Source organism: Physeter macrocephalus, chromosome 11 (assembly GCF_002837175.3).
Source record: "Physeter macrocephalus isolate SW-GA chromosome 11, ASM283717v5, whole genome shotgun sequence".
Lineage (NCBI taxonomy): Eukaryota > Metazoa > Chordata > Mammalia > Artiodactyla > Physeteridae > Physeter > Physeter macrocephalus.
The window spans coordinates 42,438,383-42,462,485 of NC_041224.1; the positions used below are offsets into that span (position 1 = coordinate 42,438,383).

The 24,103-nt window shown below is 44.8% G+C and overlaps 1 protein-coding gene and 1 pseudogene across 13 annotated transcripts in view; one reads left to right on the forward strand and one right to left on the reverse strand.

Moving 5' to 3' along the window:
* Positions 1-590, reverse strand: part of LOC112062546 (60S ribosomal protein L23a-like) — a 1,054-nt pseudogene extending 464 nt beyond the window's left edge.
* Positions 591-7,648: 7,058 nt separating this feature from the next.
* ZNF592 (zinc finger protein 592) overlaps positions 7,649-24,103 on the forward strand; it is a 54,589-nt gene continuing 38,134 nt past the window's right edge. For 5 of the 13 annotated variants that reach the window (XM_055087912.1, XM_055087913.1, XM_055087911.1 and 2 more), the window contains exon 1: positions 21,102-21,119. Coding sequence is in view for 3 of the 13 variants with exons in the window: in XM_055087906.1 (XP_054943881.1) it covers positions 7,664-7,738; positions 8,356-8,486; positions 9,754-9,780 (233 nt within the window). In the remaining 10 variants the exon portion in view is untranslated. Of the gene's footprint in view, positions 7,739-8,355; positions 8,487-9,753; positions 9,781-21,008; positions 21,120-24,103 lie in introns of those variants that run through there. The other 8 variants (XM_055087906.1, XM_055087907.1, XM_028496510.2 and 5 more) reach the window with 7 other exon arrangements.

Below are 24,103 nucleotides of genomic sequence, written 5' to 3' on the forward strand. Positions count from 1 at the left end.
ACATCCCGGACCGGGGCACGAACCCGTGTCCCCTGCATCGGCAGGCGGACTCTCAACCACTGCGCCACCAGGGAAGCCGTAGCCTGTTTAATTTGATGCTTATTGGCCTTGCCATCCACAAGAAGACAAGTGTGTTGTCTTCTGTCTTCTTCATGGCTGACTTGGTGGTGAGGGGGAATTTGATGATGGCATAGCGGTCAAGCTTATTTATCCTAGGGGTGCTCTTTGCAGGATATTTGGGCTGCCTCCTGAGCCTCAGTGCTTTGGGCTGTGGCAAGGTGGGTGACAGCCGAATCTTTTTTTTTTTTCTTTCTGGCCGTGGACACATTTCAACTCTGCTTTCTTGGTCTTCAAAGACTTTGCTTTGGCTTCGGCTTTGGGAGGGGCAGGGGCTTCCTTCTTTGCCTTCGGTGTCATCTTTGTGAAAAGGAGGGAGGACTTTTTCTTAAGGAAAAGTTTCTAGGAGTGGTACTGATGAGTCAAAAGAGAGTCACACCTCTATTAAGGCTCTTTGGAAGTACTGTCAAATTGCTTTTTAAGAGAATTATACCAATTCCCATTGCCACAGCTTTCTCTGAATGGACCAATTGAATCATCTCATTAGCACTGGAAAGTACATAAGGTGTGTGTGTGTATATATATATATATATATATATATATATATACATACTGTTAACATAGTAGGTGGTATTACCATGGTGATTTCTGTGATAGCCATACCAATCCTAAGATATTTAAAGCCATTTTTTAGCTAAGTGGGAATGGAGGGACAGTGATTTTGAGGGGATGGAGTGGAGAAAGGTAAAGAGATTTGCTCCTTAACATTCCTCCTTCTCCATCCTGCCTCTTCATCCTGTTTACATACCAGTTTCTTCCCTTTCAGTGAGCTGTGCTTATTCAGGGCCTAGTATAGTGCCTGGCGCTGTCCTGAATATCAATAAACATTTATAAAGTGGATACATAATGGAAGAAGAATGTTAAGATATATGCACCCAGAGTTGGTAATACTAGTATATGAGCATTAACCGGTTTTGTTTTAATGAACTCTCTGGAATCAATACTTTCCATTCCCTCCAAATAAACATATTGACTAATGCCCATGCCTGCTAAATGCTTTGGATTAGTGAGTCCATCTCTGGAATATCTACATACTTCTTCCTACCAGTTTTATTAAATGCCTAATAAGAATCTGTTGTGTTTGATCCCAAAATTGCTTATGACAGCTGTTTGCCAGAATATAATTAATTTAATTAAAATTACATAAACTGATGACACATAAGCATGAAAAAGAAAGAGTTGTTTCTATGAAATGTCAGTTGAATGCTTTGGAAATATTAGATAGAGACCAGTTGAAAATTACTGTCAAACCAGATGTGAGTGAGAGAATTAAGAAGGATTTTTTTTTTTAAGAGGGAGCCTCTAGTTATATTGCTTTGCAAGAAGCTCTAAGTCCTCAGTCAACTTTATTTTTTTTATTTTTTATTTTTGGCCATGCTGTGGGGCATGCAGGATCTTAGTTCCTGGACGAGGGATCAAACCTGTGGCCCCTGCAGTGGAAGTGCGGAGTCTTAACCATTGGACCGCCAGGGAAGTCCCCCTCAGTCAACTTTAAAAAAATGAATCGGAAAGCATAGAAAATATATCATGGATATGAATTATGTAAGAAAGACAACTCAAGAATTCTAATCACCACTGTTGCTCACATAAAAGGTTTGACCTCACATCAAAAGATTCGCAAGTGGGTATTCGTTATAGGTTTGAAATGAAAATAAAATATTAAGGTTTGTATTTGTCACTTTTTATAATTCACTGCTTTAATATACTTTTCCAATTAACTGACCAACTACTGGGCTAGGTCCAATTTGTTTGGGCAGGGATAAATCCTTATTCCCCATTCTTTTTTTTTTTTTTCCCCATAGGAGGTCAGGTAGGAGACTTTGTCCTGGTTCTTCCAGGTGACCTACCTAATTCGTGAATTTGGATCTGCCTGCCCTTATAGAGAGGGCAATCTTCTCTAATCATATGTAGTTAAAGTTGCTAGACCTCTGCAAGTTGTAGGTTGGAGTTTTGGGGGAGAATATTTTAATTCAAAGAATAGTAAAAAGCCTATTGGTCATCAACCAGAACATTCTTCAGCTCAGCTTTATTGGTAATAAAGTTGATAGTTTCAGCTTTTCACTGGTTCCAAACTTCTAAGTAAGGGATAAAATTTACTGTCCCTATAGTACTCCAACAGCGTTGGATCAGATGGCTTCTATGTATTGTCACAATCCAGACATATTATTTCCCTTTTATTTTAGTCCATGATTCTGTTCATTCAAATAAATAGTTGTCTCTGGTAGTCTGCAGGCAGCAGTCTAATCTTGTTTGAAGTTCAGTCTGTATCTCAAGCTAGACAAAGGAGAAAACATTTATGCCTCCTGAGAAATATTGATATCAGGAAATATTTACTGAGAAGGGAAGAGAAACTCAAACATGGCTCCTGCCAGTCCTTCTATTCTCTCCCCCACCACATCCTGAGAGAGTCTTGCCTGTCCTGAGGCTTTCTGGGACATGTAAACATGGCAAACTTAAGGTCACTGCCTGTATGGATATTTAAATGAGAACTGCAAACATAAGGAATAATAGTCTAGCCTTTTTTCAATGTCCTTTAAGGCATTTTGGAGCCCTATAATGGGTCATAAGATCAATGACCAGTATTTAAAAAGAAATAAAAATAATAAAGTTGAAAATATCAGAATGCATTGCATAAAATGGTAATATTTCATGAAATGCTTTGTTTCAGAGGTGTGTGTGTCTGTGTGCACATGTGTATATATTCTGAGTTGAAATGTGGAATATATTTCTTATGGAGGTTCACAGTCAGAAAACAGTGCAAAGAATATTATTCAGCGATAAAAAAGAAGGAAATCATGCCATTTTTGAAAACGGATGGATCTTGAGAACATTATGCTAAGTGAAATAAATCAGAGAAAGACAAATACTGTGTGATTTCACTTATATATGGAATCTAAGAAAAAGCTGACCTCATAGAAAGTTGTAAAAAAACAAAAAAGTTTTTGCAAAGCATTGGTTTAAAATGCACATTTCTTCTTCCTTTCATTTTCACTCTTTGCTAATTTGCTCTCTGAAACTTCTGCCTTGTGAATAAAAATTGTAGTAATGAATAATCAGAGAAGCAAGGGCCAGTTCTCACTCTGTGAACAGGGAATGCAAAAACTGTTGCCCCTACCGCTTCCCTCTGAGTTAATCAGATGCCCAGATATCATTAGGGTAGAAGGGCTAAGATCTAGAATCTCATTAAGGAAGAGGATACAGGAACATTTATTTTAAAATTTATCACCTGGGGCTTCCCTGGTGGCGCAGTGGTTGAGAGTCCACCTGCCGATGCAGGGGACATGGGTTCGTGCCCCGGTCTGGGAAGATCCCACATGCCGCAGAGTGGTTAGGCCCATGAGCCATGGCCGCTGAGCGTGCGCGTCCGGAGCCTGTGCTCCTCAATGGGAGAGGCCACAACAGTGAGAGGCCCGCGTACCGAAAAAAAAAAAAAAAAAAATTTATCACCTGCACAGTTCAAGCTCCAGGGCTCTCCCAGCTGTCAAATTACAAAGGGTTCAACCTGGCATTCAGGACAATTGCCCTACTTGTCCAGACTGATTCACCTAAATTTCTTCCACATGAATCTGTGCTCCAACCAAACTGACCTCTTGGTGTTTGCTGAACTTCTCATTCTGTATCATTGTACTGTTCCTTCTGCATAGGGCAGCCTCCTCAATTAGCCCATCTCTGCTTGCCAAAGTCCCATCCATCCTTCAAATATCCATTTCCAATTTCCTTTCCTGATTCGTAATATCTTTCTTCTGAATTCCATAAATATCTTAAAAAAATACCTTTCATAAAAATACACTTTAAAATATCATTTTTCCTGATTTCAAGATAAATATTAATGTACTACTGTAAAAATAAGAAGTCACAGAAGAAAATAAAAATACCATTTAAAAATCTATGTGTGAGGGCTTCCCTGGTGGCGCAGTGGTTGGGAGTCCACCTGCCGATGCAGGGGACACGGGTTCGTGCCCCGGTCCGGGAAGATCCCACATGCCGCGGAGTGGCTGGGCCCGTGAGCCATGGCCGCTGAGCCTGCGTGTCCAGAGCCTGTGCTCCACAACGGTAGAGGCCACAACAGTGAGAGGCCCGCATACCGAAAAAAAAAAAAATCTATGTGTGATATTATTTTATATTACGTAGCTCAAAAGTACTATGGCCTCCATTTTACTGAAGAGGAAAGGGATGATCAGAGAGATGAGGTGACCAGTCCAGGGCAGCACAGAGAGTTGGTAACAGAGGCTGGACTTGAAGCCAAGTCTCCTGATTCCCTCTGTGATGCTCTTTGATGGACACCATGCAGCCTCTGGGCACGGGAGGTGACTTTGGAAATGGCTAGGTCTGGGCCTTCCCTGGTGGCACAGTGGTTAAGAATCCACCTGCCAATGCAGGGGACACTGGTTCAAGCCCTGGTCCGGGAAGATCCCACATGCCCGGAGCAACTAAGTCCATGCGCCACAACTACTGAGCCTGTGCTCTAGGGCTCGTGAGACACAACTACTGAGCCTGCGTGCCACAACTACTGAAGCCCGCGCACCCTAGGGCCTGTGCTCCGCAGCAAAGAGAAGCCACTGCAAAGAGAAGCCCGTGCACCGCAACAAAGAGTAGCCCCTGCTCGTCACAACTGGAGAAAGCCCGTGCGCAGCAACAAGACCCAATGCAGCCAAAAATAAATAATTTTAAAAATAAAAATTAAAAAAAAGAAGAAATAGCTAGGTCTGCTGTCCAGAGCCCTGCTTTATTTTCCTGTTTATACCTGGTGATCCAGAACACTACTAAAAAAGTATATGCATTAAAAAAAATTAAATTGCATTTATTTGTTCTTTATTGGTAAAGCACATGGTTTAAAATTCAAAGGGCACAAAAGGGCATACGGTGATAAAAGGTCTCCCTCATGGTCCTGTCCCATAGCCGTCCAGTTTCCCTCCCCAGTCTCATTTGTGTCCATCAGATATGTGCTATGCCTGGATAAGCAAATATATATGTGTGTAAATATTAATTATATATATAATTTTTATAAAAAATGGAATTATATTCTACCCTGCTCTCCACCTTGCATTTTAAAAAATTTGAAGGGGAGGGGCAATATGGGGGTAGGGGAGGAATAGGTAACAAACTATTAGCTATAAAATAAGTGACAAGGATATATTGTACAGTATGGGGAATATAGCCAATATTTTATAATAACTATAAATGGATTATAACCTTTAAAAATTGTGAATCACTATATTGTACACCTGTAACTTGTATAATATTGTACAGCAACTATATTTCAATTTAAAAAAAGAATAAGCAGATTCTGGGATTAAAGATATTCAATATGGTGTTATCCAATAAACCCAATGCAAATAAATGTAAAAAAAAAGTCTACGTGTGATACACATTTATGTATATTTATATATTACAAGCTGGTATCATATCTTTAAAAAATATATTTATTTATTATTTATTTATTTTTGGCTGCGGCATGTGGACTCTTAGTTGTGGCATGCATGTGGGATTTAGTTCCCCGACCAGGGATTGAACCCGTGCCCCCTGCATTGGGAGCACAGAGTCTTACCCACTGGGCCACCAGGGAAGTCCCAGTATCACATCATCTTATGATGTGCTTTTTAATTACAAGTATATACCATGTCATTAATCTTTTTCTTCAACATGATTTTTAAAATTTTTAAATTTTATATCGGAGTATAGTTGATTTACAATGTTGTGTTCAACATGATTTTTAATGGTTACAAATGAACTATAATTTAAAAATCATACAACACTGGGCATTTTGCTTGTTTTCACAAGCATGGTACTGTATTTTGGGGGAATATACATGGAGTGGTATCCAGGGAATAGTGACAAATTTCCTAAAAGAGCACAATAGAGTATATTTTTGTAAATAAGAAATTGGGGCCAGTGATAATTTGAAGAAATGTAAGTTCTCCCGTGAATCTTTGGAAATGTTGGCAGGTATGCTGGGTTTCCCACTCTAAGTGGAATAGGGGTTTGAGCCAATTGCACTTAAATTGTAAAGGGCAGTGACCCCCCAGCAGAATTATGGTTGACTTTGGGGGTCATCCAGGCAGCTGACCCATGGAAACATGCAGGGCTGCGTATGCATACCTCCCCACCTCAAAATATTTCTATCTTTGTGCATCCTTTAAACCTAGCAGGAAGAGGTGTGCCTCTTCTCTGAATTCTTCCTCCCCCTTCCCCAGCCCTATTTCCTTTTTCTTTTCTGAGATCACGCATCATTAATTATCCTATCTCTTCTCTTTTATTCTCCCCTCTCAGCTCCTTTGAGAGCTCTTCCTCAAATAGGAAAAAATAAAAATAAAAAATCACCTCTCTCCTTTACTCTTACTACTCCTGGAGCTATAGGCTTACTCTTTTCCCCCTCTTCCTGCCAAACTTCTGGAATCATCACCCGTTACTGCCTTCATTGCTTCACTACCACACACCCCCTACCCAAGTGGTCAACTCAGCTTAGAGCCTGGTCCACAGCAGGCCCTGGCTGAAAATCAGTTGCACCCCTCGAGCAAATTGGCGTCTCTTTCCCGGTTCTTCAGAGGGCATTTCTCCGTGGTTAGCAGTGGGTGCTCACTGCCAGACACCAAGGCCTCATCTCCGTGCTCTCACACCCTCAACCTAGTTGCCACCTTAACGCCGCCAGTTTCCAGGTACTCTGGGTTCTTGGAAGGTCCTGCCCTGGCCATCTGCCCGCCTCTCCGAGTTCTCACCTCGCACAGTCATAGCTTCCCCTGTAACTCCGAGATGTTGCAGTCTACCCCTGGGAGGCACCCGTTGCCAGGCCTCCAACTCTGTTCGCCGTGAGTCTCACGGTCACCCCAGAGACAACATGTCAGAGCGCCCCGCACCTCCAGGCCTGCTTGCAAGTCCCTAGATCCAGCGATGACCGAACATTTAGGGCGCACCTACTAAGTGCCAGGCCCACGCCACCTCTGCTACCTTTCACTTAACAGCTTACTAGGCCCCACTAGGTGCCAGATCTGAGGGAAGAGGACGCCGTGCCGGCTCCAGAGGCGCTCGCTGTCCGCTGGGGCGAGACAGCCGCGTAGGCAGATCGTGGCCCTCTAGTGGGGGACCTCGGCCCTGACCGAAGGCCCCTGCCCTGGAGGCCGGTCAGAGAACGAGAGGCCCAGGTTGCAGGGAGCGGCCGCCGGGCCGGAATCGCGCCGGGTGCTCGGCGGGGCAACCGGGTCAGGCGAGGGCGGGGGCCGGGCCTGGGTCTGCGAGGTCTAGGGTCCAGCTCTGCCCGGCACCGCCCCCGCCCCGCCCAGCCCGCCGCTGTCGCCACCGCCGGGTCGGTGCCGCGCAGCTTGCCTGGGGCGGGAGGCGGTAGGCGGTAGGCGAGAGGCGAGAAGCCGGGCCCAGGCCGGGGCAGCCCCTCAGCCGCACCGCCCTGGGCGGGTGCCCAGGTCCAAACCGCCTTCCGCCTGCCCCCCCCCCCCAGCCCCCCCCCGCGGCCCCAGCCAGGTCCCGCCGCCAGGCCGGCTCCCGCCCCCGCTCCGCCCCCGGAGCCGCAGCCCCGCCCGCCACCGCCGTCGCCATGTTGTGGCTCCCGCAGCCGGTGCTGGGGACGCGCGCGGCCGAGCCCGGGGCCTGCAGCCGCCGCCGCCGCCAGGTAAGCGCCCCCCGCGGGCCGGGCCGGGCGGGGCTTGTGGGCCGGGGCCGCCGCCGAGGCCGCTCCAGCCCGAGCTGGGGCTGAGCGGAGCCAGGGCCGAGGCCGAGCCCGCGCCCGCACCGCGGCCCGGCCCTGCAGCCAGGCGGACCCTGCTCGCCGCCTGAGGCGGCAGCCACTTCCCCTGACCGCCGCCTGGCGGGCCCCGGCCGCCACCCCACCCCGCCCCCGGCGGACGGGCAGCCTGCCCCTTCCGCCACCGCGACCCGCCGCTACCCCGCCGGGCGGGCACGCTGCTGTCCTCTCGGCACGGGACGGGCGGCCGCCCTCGGCGTCGGCCTGCGGCCCCCCGCCCAGGCACGGATAACGGTGCCACTTTCCCCCGCTGGGGCGCCCTGTCAGCCGGACCGTCCCGGTCGCCCGAAGAGCTGGCGTCGTCACGGGACAGACACTTGGGGGATCGACCTTTTTTGGCGCCCCTCAGTCCTTCCCCCCACCTCCGCCCAAGTTCTGACCCTGGGGGAGGTTTCTTCGGGAGTAGACGGGTATTCCTGCTCCAGAGTTGGGGGCCCAGGGGGTGACCAGGCCTGTTGATCAGGGTGGAGATTGTCTTTCTGCAGGGGCTCTTCCTGCCTACCCGGGGGGGAAAGGCTCAATGTGACCCGAGGGAGGACGGCGAGCGTCTGCTGGACAGATGGCCTCCTGGCCTTGGATCAGCGCATGTGAGGGGGAGGGGTCCGTACGACCTTAGGTATGTCTGCTTTTGAGAACCCCAGGATTATTCGAGCTGCTCAGGGATTTTTAACTTTTTTTTTTCTTTTTTGAGTAGGCCAGAGGTGGCATTAAAAATCCTGGATTGGAATAAATCCACGGGCCCACCCAGGACAGCATGTCTGGCACCCAGGACTAGCCTAGAATAGGACTGGCAGTCAGAGGATGGGACTTGGGGGTAAGATGGTATTTGGCTTAGGGTTGGCCCACTTGCCTTCAGCTCTGTGTTCTGGAGGGCCTGTACAGTGCATCTGTTGGTGTGTACAGTGTGGCTGAAGATACAGGATGTGGACAGATAGATGCCTGGCAGGTGCTTGGTGGGATTTCAGGGGTCTGTTTCCTTAAACTCACAGGTACATTATACAGTGAAAGAGAAGCGGAAGCAAGGTGCTAACACATATTTTGACCATTTTCCAATTTTTACACTGGTCATGGCTTTGATTCATTTAGTAAAATTTTACTGAGCACTTATTATGTGCTAGGCACTGGACTAGGTGTTGGGAGTACAGCGGGAAACCAGAAAGACATGTTTTAGCTTGAGCTCATAGACCAGTGAGAAGGCCCGATAATAAATAATCTTGAAATTTCATTCCACCACAAATATTTGTCAACCAATATGTGCCAGCCATTGTTAGATGTTGTGAAGAAAGCAAGCAAAAATAACTGCCCTTGTGGAGCTTTCATTCTAAGGGGCCAGACAATAAAATATATAATAAAAATATAGTCTGTTAATAAGTGCTAATGAGAAAAAGAAGATAGGGAAGGAGGATATGAGTTATTGGGTAGGGACTGAATTTATATTTGAGTGGTCTGGAAAGGCCTCCTGAGAAGGTGTCTTTTGAATAAAACTTTGAAAGAAGTGGTAAACTAATCATTTCAAACTGTGATGAGTACAAGGAAAGAAAGGTGAAGAGAGTGGTAAGAGATATGGGCCTTGATTTGGGTTGGGGGCTCAGGGAAGGCTTCCCTTGAGGAAGTGACATTTAGGCTGAGACCTGAAGGAGGGTGAAGAGTTAACCATGTGTGGAGCAGCAGAGAGCTTGGCAAGTTGGAGGAAGTGAAAGAGGCCTGTATGGCTGGAGGGGGAAAAGGAGAGGGGAGATAAGTTTATAGAGAGGTGTGTCAGATCACTGGGGGCCTTAGGGACTGAATGCCTTCCCTCCTTAGTTTGGATTGTATCCCCGGTGTAATTAGGAACCTTTGAAAGGTTTTAAGTGAGTGACATGATGATATTTACATTTTAAAAGGACTCTGGTATGGACAGAGATGAACAGGTAAGGCAAGGCTTTCTGTGTTGTGTGGCCACACTACTTGATCTGCTTCTAAAAGCCTCACGCAGTCTGGGGGAGGATCCTTTTCCTCAGAGAGACTATTTTGCCCAGCTTTTATGAAGGGAAAGGAAAATAAATGAACATTTATGGAGTGCCTGTTAGGTGGGAGAATCCATTTTAGAGACTTTTGCAAACATTATCATATTTAACTTAATCCTCCCTGCACTAAGAGAAAGGGATTGTCCTGCCCCCTTTACATATACAAGCTCGGAGGAGTTAGATGACTTATCCAAAGCCATATTTGTAGCATAATCTGTATTAAAACCTGGATCTTCCTGATTCCAGAGCACACTGGCTCTGGAGCCAGACTACCGAGTTTGTGTCTTGCTTTTGCCACTTACTAACTGAATGATTTTGAGTTATTTAACCCCTCTCGTGCCTCAGTTTCCTGTTTGGAAAAGCCTCAAGCTTTTCTCAGCTTAAATGCAGAAAAATGTACCTACCTGCTAGGGTTGTTGTGCTGATCAAATTAACTTGGTACAAATGTTAGCTGCTATTATTACTTAAAATTTTAAAAACACCCATGCTGCCTCCGTGCCCTATTGTCATTTTGGATGAGATTAAGTATATAGATAATTTAATTCTTGAATATTGTGAGACTCTTTTCCTCTAAATAACTTAATGCCAATGTTCCATGTGATCAGTCCTTCAAGGTTGATCTCTTATTTCAGTCTTGACACTGTGCTAGGGCTTATGGATACAATGTGAGTTCCTTGCCTCAAGAAGCTCAGGGTATCCAAGGGAGGTCAGATAATTAAAAGAATGAGCTACAATGTATTTAACAAATTCTCTAAAGCCTTTGTAGTTAGAGAGCTACAGTTGGGGGCAGTAACAACTAAATGCCTGGGGAAGTAGGGAAGGCTTTAGGGCAAGTGACTTTTAAACTGGGCTTTAGAGGAAGAACAGAAGTTTTGCAGGCAAGCAAGACTGGGCAAAGGGCAGTCTATGAAGAGAGAGTCAGGTGTGAAAGCATGGAGTCATGAGAGACTTGGTTTGTCCAGGGATGAGGCTGGGAAGCTGAGTTGGGCTTGTGAAAGGCAGGTCAAGTTTGGATTTAATTTTGTAAGTCACAGGGACATATCAGAGACTATTGGATACATCATATACATATCATGTGTTGGGTGTTGCTGTTAGAGAGTAGAGACAGATGTCATCCTGGGAGGTGACTTTAGTTTGGTGGGATCTCTGTGCTTCAGGATCTTGTTCTCAGTTTCATAAACCTGAAATTCAGTTTGTAGGGCACACAGAGCTGATTGGATCCAGGGAGACTGATTAACCAAACTTGGAAGAGACTGATGCATAAACTTAGGGTATTAACTAGCCTTGAGAAATGAAACTGCAGAATGACAGATGTTTCTCTCCTCTGGCCATGGCCCTCCCACCCCCACTCCCTGACTTCTGGCCAGGGCTGGGACAGACTAACAAACTTTTGCTCCTCAATTCCCATTTGTTTTTCTCAGGCTCCATGAAAACTAACCCTTTTTGTTAACATAATCTTTCCTCAAGCTCTATACAGTGTAGTTAACAATGATTATTTAATTGTTAGAATGAATGATTCTGTACCGTTTGAGTGGGATCCTGTGTTTGTGAAACTTAAGGAAAAGGAGGAATAACTTTTTTAGAGATAAAGTATTGGAAAAGGGGATTACTGGAGAAGGTATGCAGATACCAAGTGGTGTGGGTAATTTTGTGGCCAAGGATTGGTTGTGGACAGATGCACTGGAAATTGTTCGGAGAGCAGAGGTCGGTGAACTCTTGGAAGAGGTGGGGCAGGGGTGGTTTCTTTTGGTTGCACTTGAAGGAGAGATTGGTTTAGGATTTTCATCTTCCCTACACATTGGAGACAGGAAAGAAGGTAATAATTCTTGCCCTCTACTCAGCCTGGTCATGGTGAGCTTTCCTGTTGGATTGCAGTCTTCATGAGGTTTGAGCTTCATCTTAACACTTCCTTCTCCTTCCACAAAACTGGGAAGAGTGGTGGACCCTCTAGAATTTTGAATCTGTATTTTTCTACAGCAAAAAATAAAATCCAAATAGACCAACCTAGATTATGGATTATTTTTCTTTTAAAACTCTAAAGAGCATTCATGTAGAAAATTTAGGCAATTCAGATAGGTATACAAATGAAATAAAACTGATAAATCCTATAACCTAGAGCTACTGTTTTAATATTTAGTGTTTTTATTAGATGTTTATCTCCAACGCTATCTTTATATGCGTTTGTTTTAACTTTTTCTTTTCCTACAAAAATAGGAGCATCCTAAAAAAAAAAAAAAATAGGAGCATCCTGAATAGGAGAGCATTCCTAGTGTTGATGCCTGTGAGGTGGAGCAGTTGCATGTACCCACAGTCTATGTATGTTTCCATTTGTGGGCATCTGGTCCATTGTTCTCCCCCTTCATGCTTTAGGAGTGTAGGATGGGATATCCATTAGCTTATTAATTTTGGGAAATGTTTTTAGGGATAAAAGTGCTACTTCAACCAACCATTCATTTTTATTGGACAGTGGGAAGTGTTTATGTATGTGTTGAAATGGCACATTGGATCCTTTTTATGACTGAAAGAAAAGTTAATGAACACCTTTTGAGTTTGGTGTCACCACAGAGTCATTCCTCAAATCCATCAGCAGAGAATAGGTGTCCTCTGTTCGTTGTGTGACTTTGAGTAAAGTCACATTTACCCAAATACTCCATTTCAGATTCTAAAGGTATTGTATCAAGAGGTAATGGTGTCCCCCTTCCTCTCATTTACATGCTCCAGGAGATGAAAAGGATGATGATGTCTATTTATGTGATTGATTGTAGAAAAACTTCTGCTATGTTGAGTGAAAAAAAGGGGTATGTCTGCTGAACAGATGAACTCCTGGCCTCAAGTCAGTATGTGTGTGGGGCAGGGAGTCTGTATGACTTGGTTAATGTCCATTTGTGAGCTCCAGAAATATTGGAGACCCCTGAAAGTTTTTCGAGTAGTTCAGGGGTGGCATTAAGGGTCTTCTGAAAACTAAATCCACAGACTTATCCAGAAAAGCAAGAGCAACACCCTAGGTTTAACTCAGAATAGGTTCACTTCTTCTGCAGAACAGAGTTTACTGTCAGATCTTAGCTGTGAGATTAGAGTGGTTTTTACTTTTTTCTTTATATTTTTGCCTGCCATTTGAATTTTCTATAAGCTTATATGTCATCATTACAGAAACAATGGGTAAATCTGTTTTTAATTTTAGAGACAAACATTGAATACCCTAAAGCAAAAACTCAAACTGCCCAGAAATATGTCCCTCTAGAAGAGGTATGATGTTGGAACTGGCTATCCCTCCTTGGTAGGCAAGGAGGCTTGCCTTTGGTAGATGTGCAGTAAAGACAACTCTCCCCAGCAGGTGAATTAGGCTAGAAACTCTGATCGGGATAGTTCCTGAATTCAGGAACCCATCTGGGAGGAGCTGATGAGCAGAATGAATTGGCTTCTAGCTTCATTTGTTGGGTGTTTTTGGGGGGCATGCTTCTAAAGAAGTCACTTCTTTTGGGCATGGCCCTGGGCCCTCTCCCATGGACCACAGGGCTCTTAGTCTCCTACACATTGACATGGGGGATGCTAAAGAGAGGGGTTCCTATATATAAACCTCAAATACATTCCTGGAATTTCCCTCCTACTGGAGGTTCAGCCCATCCTGGGAGTGAGGCAGGGAGCTACTTCATCCTTATATCCATCCAGTCATTGGGCATAGGAACCTTTACCCACACTGCCCTTGGCAAGCTGGAGCTGAATGTGAGCCAGTGGAGTGGGTTCTGGCTCCACTTTTATTCCCCTGGTTTGCTGCAGTTCACAGCATTCTACTCCTATCTGCCAGTTCAGTTCTGAAGTTAAAGTTGTTCTTTAGCAAGCCAAGGGCAGAGGGAGACCAGAAAGAGAGGTCTTGAAGGTAGGTGACCTTCAAGGTGACCATTGTAACTGCAAGCCTCTCAAGGCTATTTCAGGGCCCGAAAACACCTCTGAGGCAGAGCTTTGGCATTTTTGGAGGAGAAGGGAGTCCAGGGGTGGGCAGCAAGCAGCTGTTCAGATTCTTCTGGGGCGTGGCCCAGCTGAGGCTCGGGTGTGTGTGGACAAGGGCTGCTCTCTGCCTTTGCCTTGTTAGACAGACTCTCCAGACCTGAACTGAACTGGCTGAGGTTGTAAAAACTGCTTCACTGTCTGAGACTTCATTAAGGCTATAAATCTTCAGGCTCTTAAAAATATTAGGTATGTGATTAATACTATTGTTGTTCTTAGTTAGAATGCTTATGTGTATTTAAAATCCTTTGAAAAAAAAATCCTTTGGAGCCTTTTTGCAACTGGGCCATCAATGATCAGTTATCTACAGTTGTTTATGAAAGGCCCACCCTGGGCCCAACACAGAGCTGGATGCTCTGTGGAGCATAAAAGAATCATGTGAGATGAACTTTGCCCTCAAGGAGTTCCCCCATTGAAAGCAATTGGAGAACAATTTGCTTCCAGACCAGAAGTGTCTTAAGGGGGCTTGTCTTTCTGAGGGTGGTGGTTACTTTCACACAAGTCACCCCTCTGAGATGGCTGGGGTTACCTCTGGGGAACATTTTCTGGTACCCAAAGTGGATTGAATGGCCATTTGGGAGGAGAGAGGTGGTGGCAATGATGTAATCTCATCTTTCATTACTTCACTTGTCTCCCTTTGACATTGCTTTTCTAAGCACCTGTACTCTTTAGGAGAAGGTAGCCACCTACCCACAAACTAGGCACCCCATGGCCTATCGTTCCAACATTATAGCTGCATTCCTCTGAGTCTTAAGACGTTTGCATTTCCACTTAGTGTCCCCTTTTAAAATATTTACACCCAGGACTTCCTTGGTGGCGCAGTGGTTAAGAATCTGCCTGCCAATGCGGGGGACATGGGTTTGAGCCCTGGCCCGGGAAGATCCCACATCCTGCGGAGCAACTAAACCTATGCACCACAACTACTGACCCTGCGCTCTAGAGCCCATGAGCCACAAATACTGATCCCGAGTGCCACAACTACTGAAGCCCGTGTGCCTAGAGCCTGTGCTCTGCAACAAGAGAAGCCACCGCAATGAGAAGCCTGTGCACCGCAACGAAGAGCAGGCCCCCGCTCTCCGCAACTAGAGAAAGCCCGCGCACAGCAGCGAAGACCCAGTGCAGCAATAAATAAATAAATAAAATTTATTTTCAAAAACTGTATAAAGAATTTAAAAAACTGTATAAAGAATTAAAAAAATATTTACACCCCTTGAGAGGTCAGTCTTTTAGCAGTTCATCACTAAACTGTAACTTTAATTACCAGGAATTAATTAAGTTAATGAAGAGAAAGACTGGGACCCAGGCAGGCACTTGGGGCAGGAGTGTCCGAAGGGACATGTTCCTGCATGACAGGAGAGAAGTAAGGGCAGCAGAAGAAACTTTCATGAACATTAGTTGCTGTAGGCAGGTACTGCTAACACTGAGGCCACCCCAGTGGTCCTGATGGCCAGGGTCTAGGGTACAGCATGGTCTAGCACTGGTACAGGGGGCTTTGAGTGGAGGTGGAATTTCGGCTCAGTCTTAAAGGATTAGGAAGATTGTTTTCCCTTCATTTAAAAAATATGGTATGGCTACCAGGGGGTAAGGGGGTGGGGGGGAGGGATAAACTGGGAGACTGAGATTGACATATACACACTGTTATATATAAAATAGATAACTAATAAGGACCTACTGTATAGCACAGGGAACTCTACTCAGTACTCTGTAATGGCCTATATGGGAAAATAATGTAAAAAAGAATGGCTATATGTATATGTATAACTCATTCACTTTTCTGTACACCTGAAACTAATGCAACATTGTAAATCAGCTATATTCCAATAAAAATTTTTTTAAAAATTGGGGAATTCCCTTGTGGTCCAGTGGTTAGGACTCCGAGCTTCCACTGCCGGGGGCGCAGGTTCGATCCCTGGTCGGGGACCTAAGATCCCACAAGCCGTCTGGTGCGGCCTTAAAAAAAAAAAAAGAAAAAAAAATATATATTTAGTTTAGAAAATTTTGGAACATTCAAGAAGAAAATAAGTCCCTCATAATTTTACTACCTTATGATAGACGGCAGAGAGGAGTGATCCTTTTACAATGAAAGTCAGAGCATGTCGCTCCTTTACCCCAGGTCCTCCTATAGCCTTCAATCTAAGAGTGAGTCAGTCCTCACAGTGGCCCTCCATTATTTGCTTCCCACCCCCATCTCCTGTGACTGCCTCTGCTCTGGTTTGGGTTCCTTGAATGCATCAAGCATTTCCCTGCTTCAGGGCTTTTCTACTTGCTCTTCTGCCTAAAACCTCTTCTCCCCTGTATTCACATGGCTGGCACTCTCACTTGCTTCAGAATTGAGAATGTAGTCGTTCCAATTTATGATTTCCTACTGAACTCCTATTGAGACAATAGGACAGTTGAACTCCTATTGAGAAAGGCTATATGACTACCTGACATATCATGAATTTGCTTGTTTGTGTCCATTTTTCTCCTAGTGGAATGTCAGCACTGCATGGGGAGGGACTTAGTCTGTTCTGTTCACTGTGGTATCCACAGTGACTAGGATAAGGCCTGGCACCTAGGAGGTGCTCAACTAATATTACCAGTTGAATGAATGAGCATGCATGTATGTGTGTAGTGTGTGTGTGTGTTGTGGAAGTCGAGTGGGAAAGGACAGTGTGGCTAGAAGCTGTTGTGGGGGGATGGGTATGGATGGTGTGGAGAGTGAGGATGCTTTGGGCAGGAATGGAGGTTGGAGATGTGGTCCAGTCTGTTCCAGGCTCTACAGTCTCATCTCTTACTGGTGCTGTTGAAGGTAAAGCCAGTGATTTGGTGCTTTGAGGTGGGTGAAGAAGCAGCTGCTGAAATTTAAAGTCTAGGCCTAGACGACATAGGTTCTCAAAAGTCTGGCCCGAGGGTTGGAGCTGATGTGATTGGCTATAGGAAATTATTGTAAGTTTTTGAGCAGAGTGAACGACCCATGAAAATGGTGAAGGGGAAGATTGGTCTTAGACATATAGGATGACTGTGGGGAGAGACCAGAGGTGGCGAGGAAAGCGGTAACAAGGACAAGGATGGAGACATGGAGCAGAACAGATGACATCTGTGAGACTTAGTAATGGCAGAATTCTCCCCAGCTGCTGTGTGGCCTTGACAAAAGCTTCTAGTGCTCCCGACTTGGTAGAGCTTAAAGTACTGTCCATGGTTTCAAATGTTTTGGAAGCGGGTGGGGATAAGCGGGCACAAGGGAAAGAGGAAGGGTCCTCTTCAGGTTCATTAGGTTGATGGATCTTGTGGGAAACGGGCTGTCGTATCCTGCACTGGGCCTGCATCCCACCGACTGTAACCCTGGATGGGAGCCTGTCCTTTCTGGTCCACTGGAAATCTTCCTGTCCGAGAGTAGCTATAAGTGCTCTAAGGTTTTCTTCTGAACCTACACATATACCAGGACAGTATCTGAAATCCATTTGTTCGATTACCTTCTTTCAACTCCATTTTCTGTCTCCATAGTTTTATCTATTCCTCAGAACAAATTGTCTTTGACTCGCAAACCCATTTGGATTGGATTAATTGATGGGAAATACTTATTTCTAAATGGTTTCTGTTTCATTAGGCCTCTAGCCTGTTTTTAAAAAGGCTTCTGCCAAGATGAGATCAGTGGAGAAGTGATTTTGGTATAATCAGCTTCTTTATGATCTTTTGGTACAAGTTATGTTTTGAGATTGGTGTTCCTGATGTATTAATTCCTAGAATAAATATTTCAGTGCCTGCTCTGTGCCAGGCACTGTAGGCACTGGGACTATAACAGGGAACAAAATAAACAAAAATCTTACTTTCATGGAGCTTGTAATCCAGTGTGTGAGGTCTTATAGATAATAAACAAGTAAAACATAAAGTATGAGAGATGGTGAAAAGTATTACAGAGAAAAACAACAAAGCTGGGATAGAAGATAGACAGGTTTGGTGGGGAGGCAGATTTTCTGCTTTAAATAAGGAAGTCTCACTGATAATGGACATTTGAACAGAGTTCTGAAGGACTAAGAGAGGGAGCCATGCATTTATCTGAGGGAAGAGCAGTCAGGGTGGAGAGAAAAACTGGAGTGAGGAGGAGGAAGGTATGGGAGAGGAGGCCAGGGTGGTCCCACTGGGCTTGTAAATCCTAGTGGGGGCCTGAGCCGAAGCTCTGAGTGAGATGGGAAGCCCCAGGTGGCTGTGTAGAACCACGATGGACTCTAGCTCTCTATTTGAAAGGTTTGCCACAGCTGCTGGTGATTGAAGCAGTGGGGCTTCTGCAGGGGCTCTTAGCTTAGAGTGGGCACCAGAGTCTGAATCATCTGGGAACCTTTCCCAGGCCAGCTACTGGGGCCATCCAGGACTCCAGGGTCAGCTGGAGCACAGGTGTGACTTCTAAGACTCACTTAGTGCCAGTGCTGTTGTTCTCTAACCACTGGGTGACTGTCACAACTTCAGATTCCTGAGACCCACTTTCTTTTTTTAAAAATTTATTTTATTTATTTATTTTTGCTGCGTTGGGTCTTCGTTGCTGCGCATGAGCTTTCTCTAGTTGCGGCAAGCAGGGGCTACTCTTCGTTGCGGCACGTGTGCTTCTCATTGCCGTGGCTTCTCTTGTTGCAGAGCACAGGCTCTAGGCACGCAGACTTCAGTAGTTGTGGCACGAGGGCTCAGTAGTTGTGGCTTGCAGGCTTAGTTGCTCCGCGGCATGCGGGATCTTCCTGGACCCAGGGCTCAAATCCCTGTCCCCTGCATTGGCAGGCGGATTCTTAACCACTGCGCCACCAGGGAAGTCCCGAGACCCACTTTATTTCTATTGAGTCAGTCTGCAGGTGGACTTAGAAGTCTGCATCATTAACAAGATTTTGGGGTGATTTTTGAGGCCAGTGGTCCCTGGACTATACTTTGGTCTAAAGACCGTGGTTCCCAGCCCCAGACAACATCAATCCTCTGGGTTATTTTCTAAAAAATGCTCGGCCCCACCCCTAAAGATTCTGATTTAATTGGCCTGAGGTGGGGTTAGGTATTAGCACTGCTCCCCAGGTGTTTCTAATGTGCCTCCAGGGCTAGAATCACTAGTCTGAGGGTTAATAAGCCTTATACTGGGTGTTTGATGGAGAGATTTGAATGGGTAACTGTGAGTAGGAGACTTCAGGCCCTCTGGGAAGCTAAGGCAGGGCCAGTCACATTGCCAGGAATAACAGGAATCTTTCACAGCAATAAAAACTCTTCAGTTTATGTACTTTATCTCATTTGATTACCTCACCTCTCTGGGCCTTCATTTCCTTGCTTGTAGAGTTAGCAGCTTAAATTTAATGGTTTCCTAGAATCTCTTGGGCTCTTGATCTTTCTGGTGTTGGAAGAACCTCTAATCTAGAACAGTGTTCTAGTACCTTTTCTAATCTCGGTCTTACAACACCCTAAGGTGTGTCATAATTGTGGCAAGGGCTGTAGTGAATGTCTCAATACCAATTGAAGGAAAATGTGTGCCATACACAGTAGCACCTTGGGAAGATGAGGATGTTGGGAAACTGAAATGTGAAGTCAGACCTCCTGGTTCAGAGTTCCTGAGTGGAAGGGCAGTCTGGTTGTTGGAGGCAAGCAGGAGGCTCAGCATTAGTCTTGGTTCTGGCGAGTTCCCTGTGAAGTGGCAATAGTGTTATATAAACTGTAAAGCTCCTATAAATCCATGTGTGTGTATGCGGTAGGGTGGCCTGAGAGAAGCAGTCAGCCTGGGTCAATGGAGCCTGATTCTCAGGTTTGCCAGCCCCTCTCTGCAACCAAACTGTGTTATTGGGTGCCAGAGATGGTCTGAATAACCCTAAAGAATCCAGTGTCTGCAGGAACTGAGGTTACACTGGAATAAATAATCAGGCACACTCATTGGAGCACCTCAGAACTAACTTATTTTGGACATCAGATATAAGACACTCCCTACCCCATCCCCTGGTTTCTGACTTTATCCTCATCTGGACAGCACAGTGTCTGCTTGTTAGTTTATGTTTTGAAATGTGAAGATCCAAATAAGAAAAGGAAAAAAAGTTTTCTGTATTTCCCTTCTATAGAATTGGAATAATGAGTTTCCTTCCATTCCCTTGTAAGTTTTTCCATTAATATTGTCTATATCTCTATTTAGAATCCAAACTAAATGCTGGTCTGTCAAAGTTAAGACAGAAATGAAGTCAAGCGAGGGAATGCAGAATTAGAGTGAGAGTGAGCGGAATTAGAAAAGAGACTTTTTATTCTGTCATTTGTGGGTACATGCACCTGATGGACTGTTAACTAGTTTCTCCACACGGGCCTATAAAATTGGAATCTTGGGAGACTGTGGCCAAGCATTAGTAGTTTCCAAAGTTCCCAAGGTGATTCTGATGTACAGTTACAATTGAGGACCACTTAGATTAAAAAAAAAAAAAAAAAAGTGTCTGCCAGCTTTCCCCATGTTTTCTCTTATTCTCATCCCCTGCTTGGTGCTTGTCCCTTCCCTGCCTCTCCCCAACCTGTGACTTTCCCCCAGCCTACCTGCCCCCTGGTCCCCTTGCTCACTCCTTGATCCTCTGCTTCCTCAGCCCTCCTGAGCACTGGAGGATGAGCTGTGAGGAGGGGTAACCGACCTTCACTTGCCCTGTCTCTGTCCCCTGTGCATGCATCCAGTCAGCCTGACGTTTAGGGATTCAGTGGTCTGCAGGGGCACTCTGAAAAATTATGAGGTAAAGCTTGCTGGCCACTGAGGTTGGTGGCAGAATACTTAACAAATGCGTGTATTCGCTATGTTTAGGGCAGTGTTGTAAGAGCTTTACAAATATTAACTCATTTAACCCCTATAACCCCCATTTTACTTACGGGGAAACTGAGACACAGAGGTGAAGATACCTGGCCAAGGTCACATGGCTAGTAAGTAGTAGAACTGGGATTTGAACCCACGTAGAGTCTGGGCTCTGAACCAGCACACTATGCTAGGCAAAAGGGAGAAGATCTGGGACTGGGGATAGTTCTCTTTGACTACATTTGAGGCCCGCTTTGAATTAGGTTTGGAGATTCTTCTCAGGGTCTGACCTACACTTTATTATTATTATTATTAACTTTAACATTTGCCTTCAGACCTATTAAAAAACATTTTATTTTTCTTCTTTCCTTAGGTGGTGTTTGGAAACTAGACCATGTGCCTATAGGTAGAAGTTATTCCTTTCTCCACAGCTCTACACTCCCAGCAGTACTCACCACACCCTTGTTTTGAGAACCTCACTGAGGTATGATGTCTAGGCTGACCTGAGCTGGCCTTGAAGAGCTGAGAGTTTGGACACAAGTGATTTTTTTTTTTTTTCAATGTTCCTTGGTAGTTATCATTATTTTAAAAAATTGTGGTAAAACATACATAAGAAAATTGACCATTTTAACCATATTTTAAGGGGATTCAAGAATTTATTAGTGTTTTTGTTATTATTTTTATTGAAGTATAGTTGATTTACACCATTTTAACTATTTTCAAGTGTACTGTTCAGTGGCATTAAGGACATTCACATAACCATCACCACCGTCCATCTCCAGAACCTTTTCGTCATCCCAAACTGAAACTCTGTACCCATTATATAACAACCCCTTTTCCTTTCTCCCCCGGTAACCACTGTTCTACTTTTTGTCTCTATGAATTTGACTGCTCTAGGTACCTCATATAAGTGGAATCACACGATATTTGTCCTTTTGTATATGGCTTATTTCATTTAGCATAATGCCTTTAAGGTTCATCTATGTTTTAGCATGTATCAGAACTTCATTCCTTTTTAAAGGCTGAATAATATTCCCTTTTATATTTATGTCACATTTTGTTTATCCATTCATCCATTGATGAATACTTGGGTTGTGTTCACCTTTTGGATATTGTGAATAATGTTGCTATGAACATAGATGTACAAATACCTCTTTGAGACCCCTTTCAATTCTTTTGGGTATATACCTAGAAGTGGAAGTGTTATATCCACTATGTGTAATTTTTCTTAGGAACTGCCATGCTGTTTTCCATAGTGGCTACAGTACATTCCGACCAGCGATTCACAAGGATTCCAGTTTCTCCACCACATTCTCACCAACACTTGCTATTTTCTGTTTTGTTTGATAATAGCCGTCCTAATGGGTGTGATCTTGGTGGTTAGCTAGTTGCACCCATAGAGTCCACTATCCAAGAGTCTGGTTCCTAGTGTGCTGGAATGTGCATATGTAGAGAAAATAATATGATAAACTCCCATGTACTCCTCATGCAGATCCAACAGTTATCATTTCATGGCCAATCTTGTCTCATTTATACATGCCCTTCCTGCTCTCTTCCTCCTGCCCTGTGTTATTTTGAGGCAGATCCCAGATATCACATCATTTTATCTGTGAACATTTCACAGATAATATCTTAAAAAGATAAGGACTTTTAATATTCCATTTTTTCTGATGGTGGAAGGGCACATAGGGATGTCCTTTGAACACATTATTTTCTATCATTCCCTTGGATCACCAGGGACATATACAGTGGGCACACATGCAGACACCTGGATGTTGGGTCCATTGCCATGCTGGGTTGTTGGTGAAAAGCTGCCTTGGCTGGTGCCCTGCTTTCCTGCAGGAGGCTGGCTGCACTTGGGTCTGAGCGGCCATGGTGAAAGAGCCCACCCAGATCTCTTTTGAGAGGGGAAGGAGAGAAGAGGGAGGAAGAAGGGGATAAAGAAGAACATCTGTGAGGGAGAGAAGATGGGAGGAAGAGAGAAAGGGACAGAGGGATGGAGAGGGGCATGGAGGAAGGAGTAGGGGGAGAGAGAGGAACAGGAAGAAGAGTGTGTGTGTGTGTGTGTGTGTGTGTGTGTGTGTGTGTGTGTGTGTGTGTGTGTGTGTGTGTGTGTGTGGAGGAGTGAGAAAAAGAAAAGGGGACTGAGAGTAGAGTACTTGGGAGAGGCATCCTTTACCAGGCCCTTGACTCACCAGCTCCTAAACTTCTTAGTGACCTAAGGGAACTGAAGAGACACCCCAATACTAATAGTACATTTGCCCCCCACCCCAACCTTTTAATTTCGGGATCTTTGGGACTGTGGTTTGCCTGTGGTAGATGAGGTTGGTGGCACACCCAGAGCCACCAAACACAGGGGTACCAGAGCTGGGGAAGGAGTGATCTGCGGAATGGCCACTTTTTCTTTTCTGGGGCCCTTTTATTCAGGGAGTGGAGGCTTGGTTCCCAGCAGGTCTGAGGCTACTGGCTTCTTACCTAAATCTGGGGATCCCTACTACCAAGAGATGATGCTTTTACAAAGTTCAGTGGGGGGATCTCCTCAAGGATGGCGTGTGAACAAGAGGAGTCCTGTCTCTCTTTTTTCTGTCTCTGGGTCTTGTTCCCTTTTAACAAAGTGCAGTGTCCCTTAGTGCTGAGATCTGTTTCAAGTAATGAAAGGAAAAGGGGGTACTGGTTACAAAGTATCAGTTTTTATCTCAGTTCTTAGCTCTGCTTAAACTTTGTTGCCTATACCTAGTTTCCACTTGTATCATCCCAGTCAGTTGTACAGTCTTTTATAATCCCAATTCCTTTCAGTTCTATCCTCTTTTCTTCCTTTTTACCTTTTCTAAAAATCTAACAGCTTTATTGAGATATAATTCACGTGCCATACAGTTTACCCATTTAAAGTGCGTAATTCAGTGGTTTTTGGTATATTCACAGAGTTGTATCCTCTTGTCTTAAGACTCAAGACCACCTTGTGTTCTCCTCTTCCCTGCGGTTCTCAGAGCTAGCCTTCCCCCTCTACTGGCGTCACACTGATCCAGTCCTCAAGACAGATTACCTTATTGTGGGGACAATGGCCAGTAGCACTTTCCACCAATAAAATATAATATTTAACTTAGCCCTGCAGGGGCCCAGGCTTCATAGACAAGTGTGACTTCAGATAGACCCTTTCCCACTGACAAGGCCCCATCACCACTCAAGGTCTCTCTATTTATAAAAAGTTTTAAAAAGCTAAATACAAACAATGTAGCAAATTTGCCAGCTGCTTGACTGGTAATAAACTTGCTTAGGAATCTGTGACTATCCTTGAACAATCTTCGTTCTGGACAGATGAGCCTGTCACATCATTCCCCCTTTCTAATGGTGGATTACCGTCTAGTAAACATAGTGGAGCTTACACAGACAATAAATAAATGAGCAATTATATAGTGTGTCAGATGCTATAAGGGCTGTGAAGAAAAACAAAGCAGACTAAAGGGACAG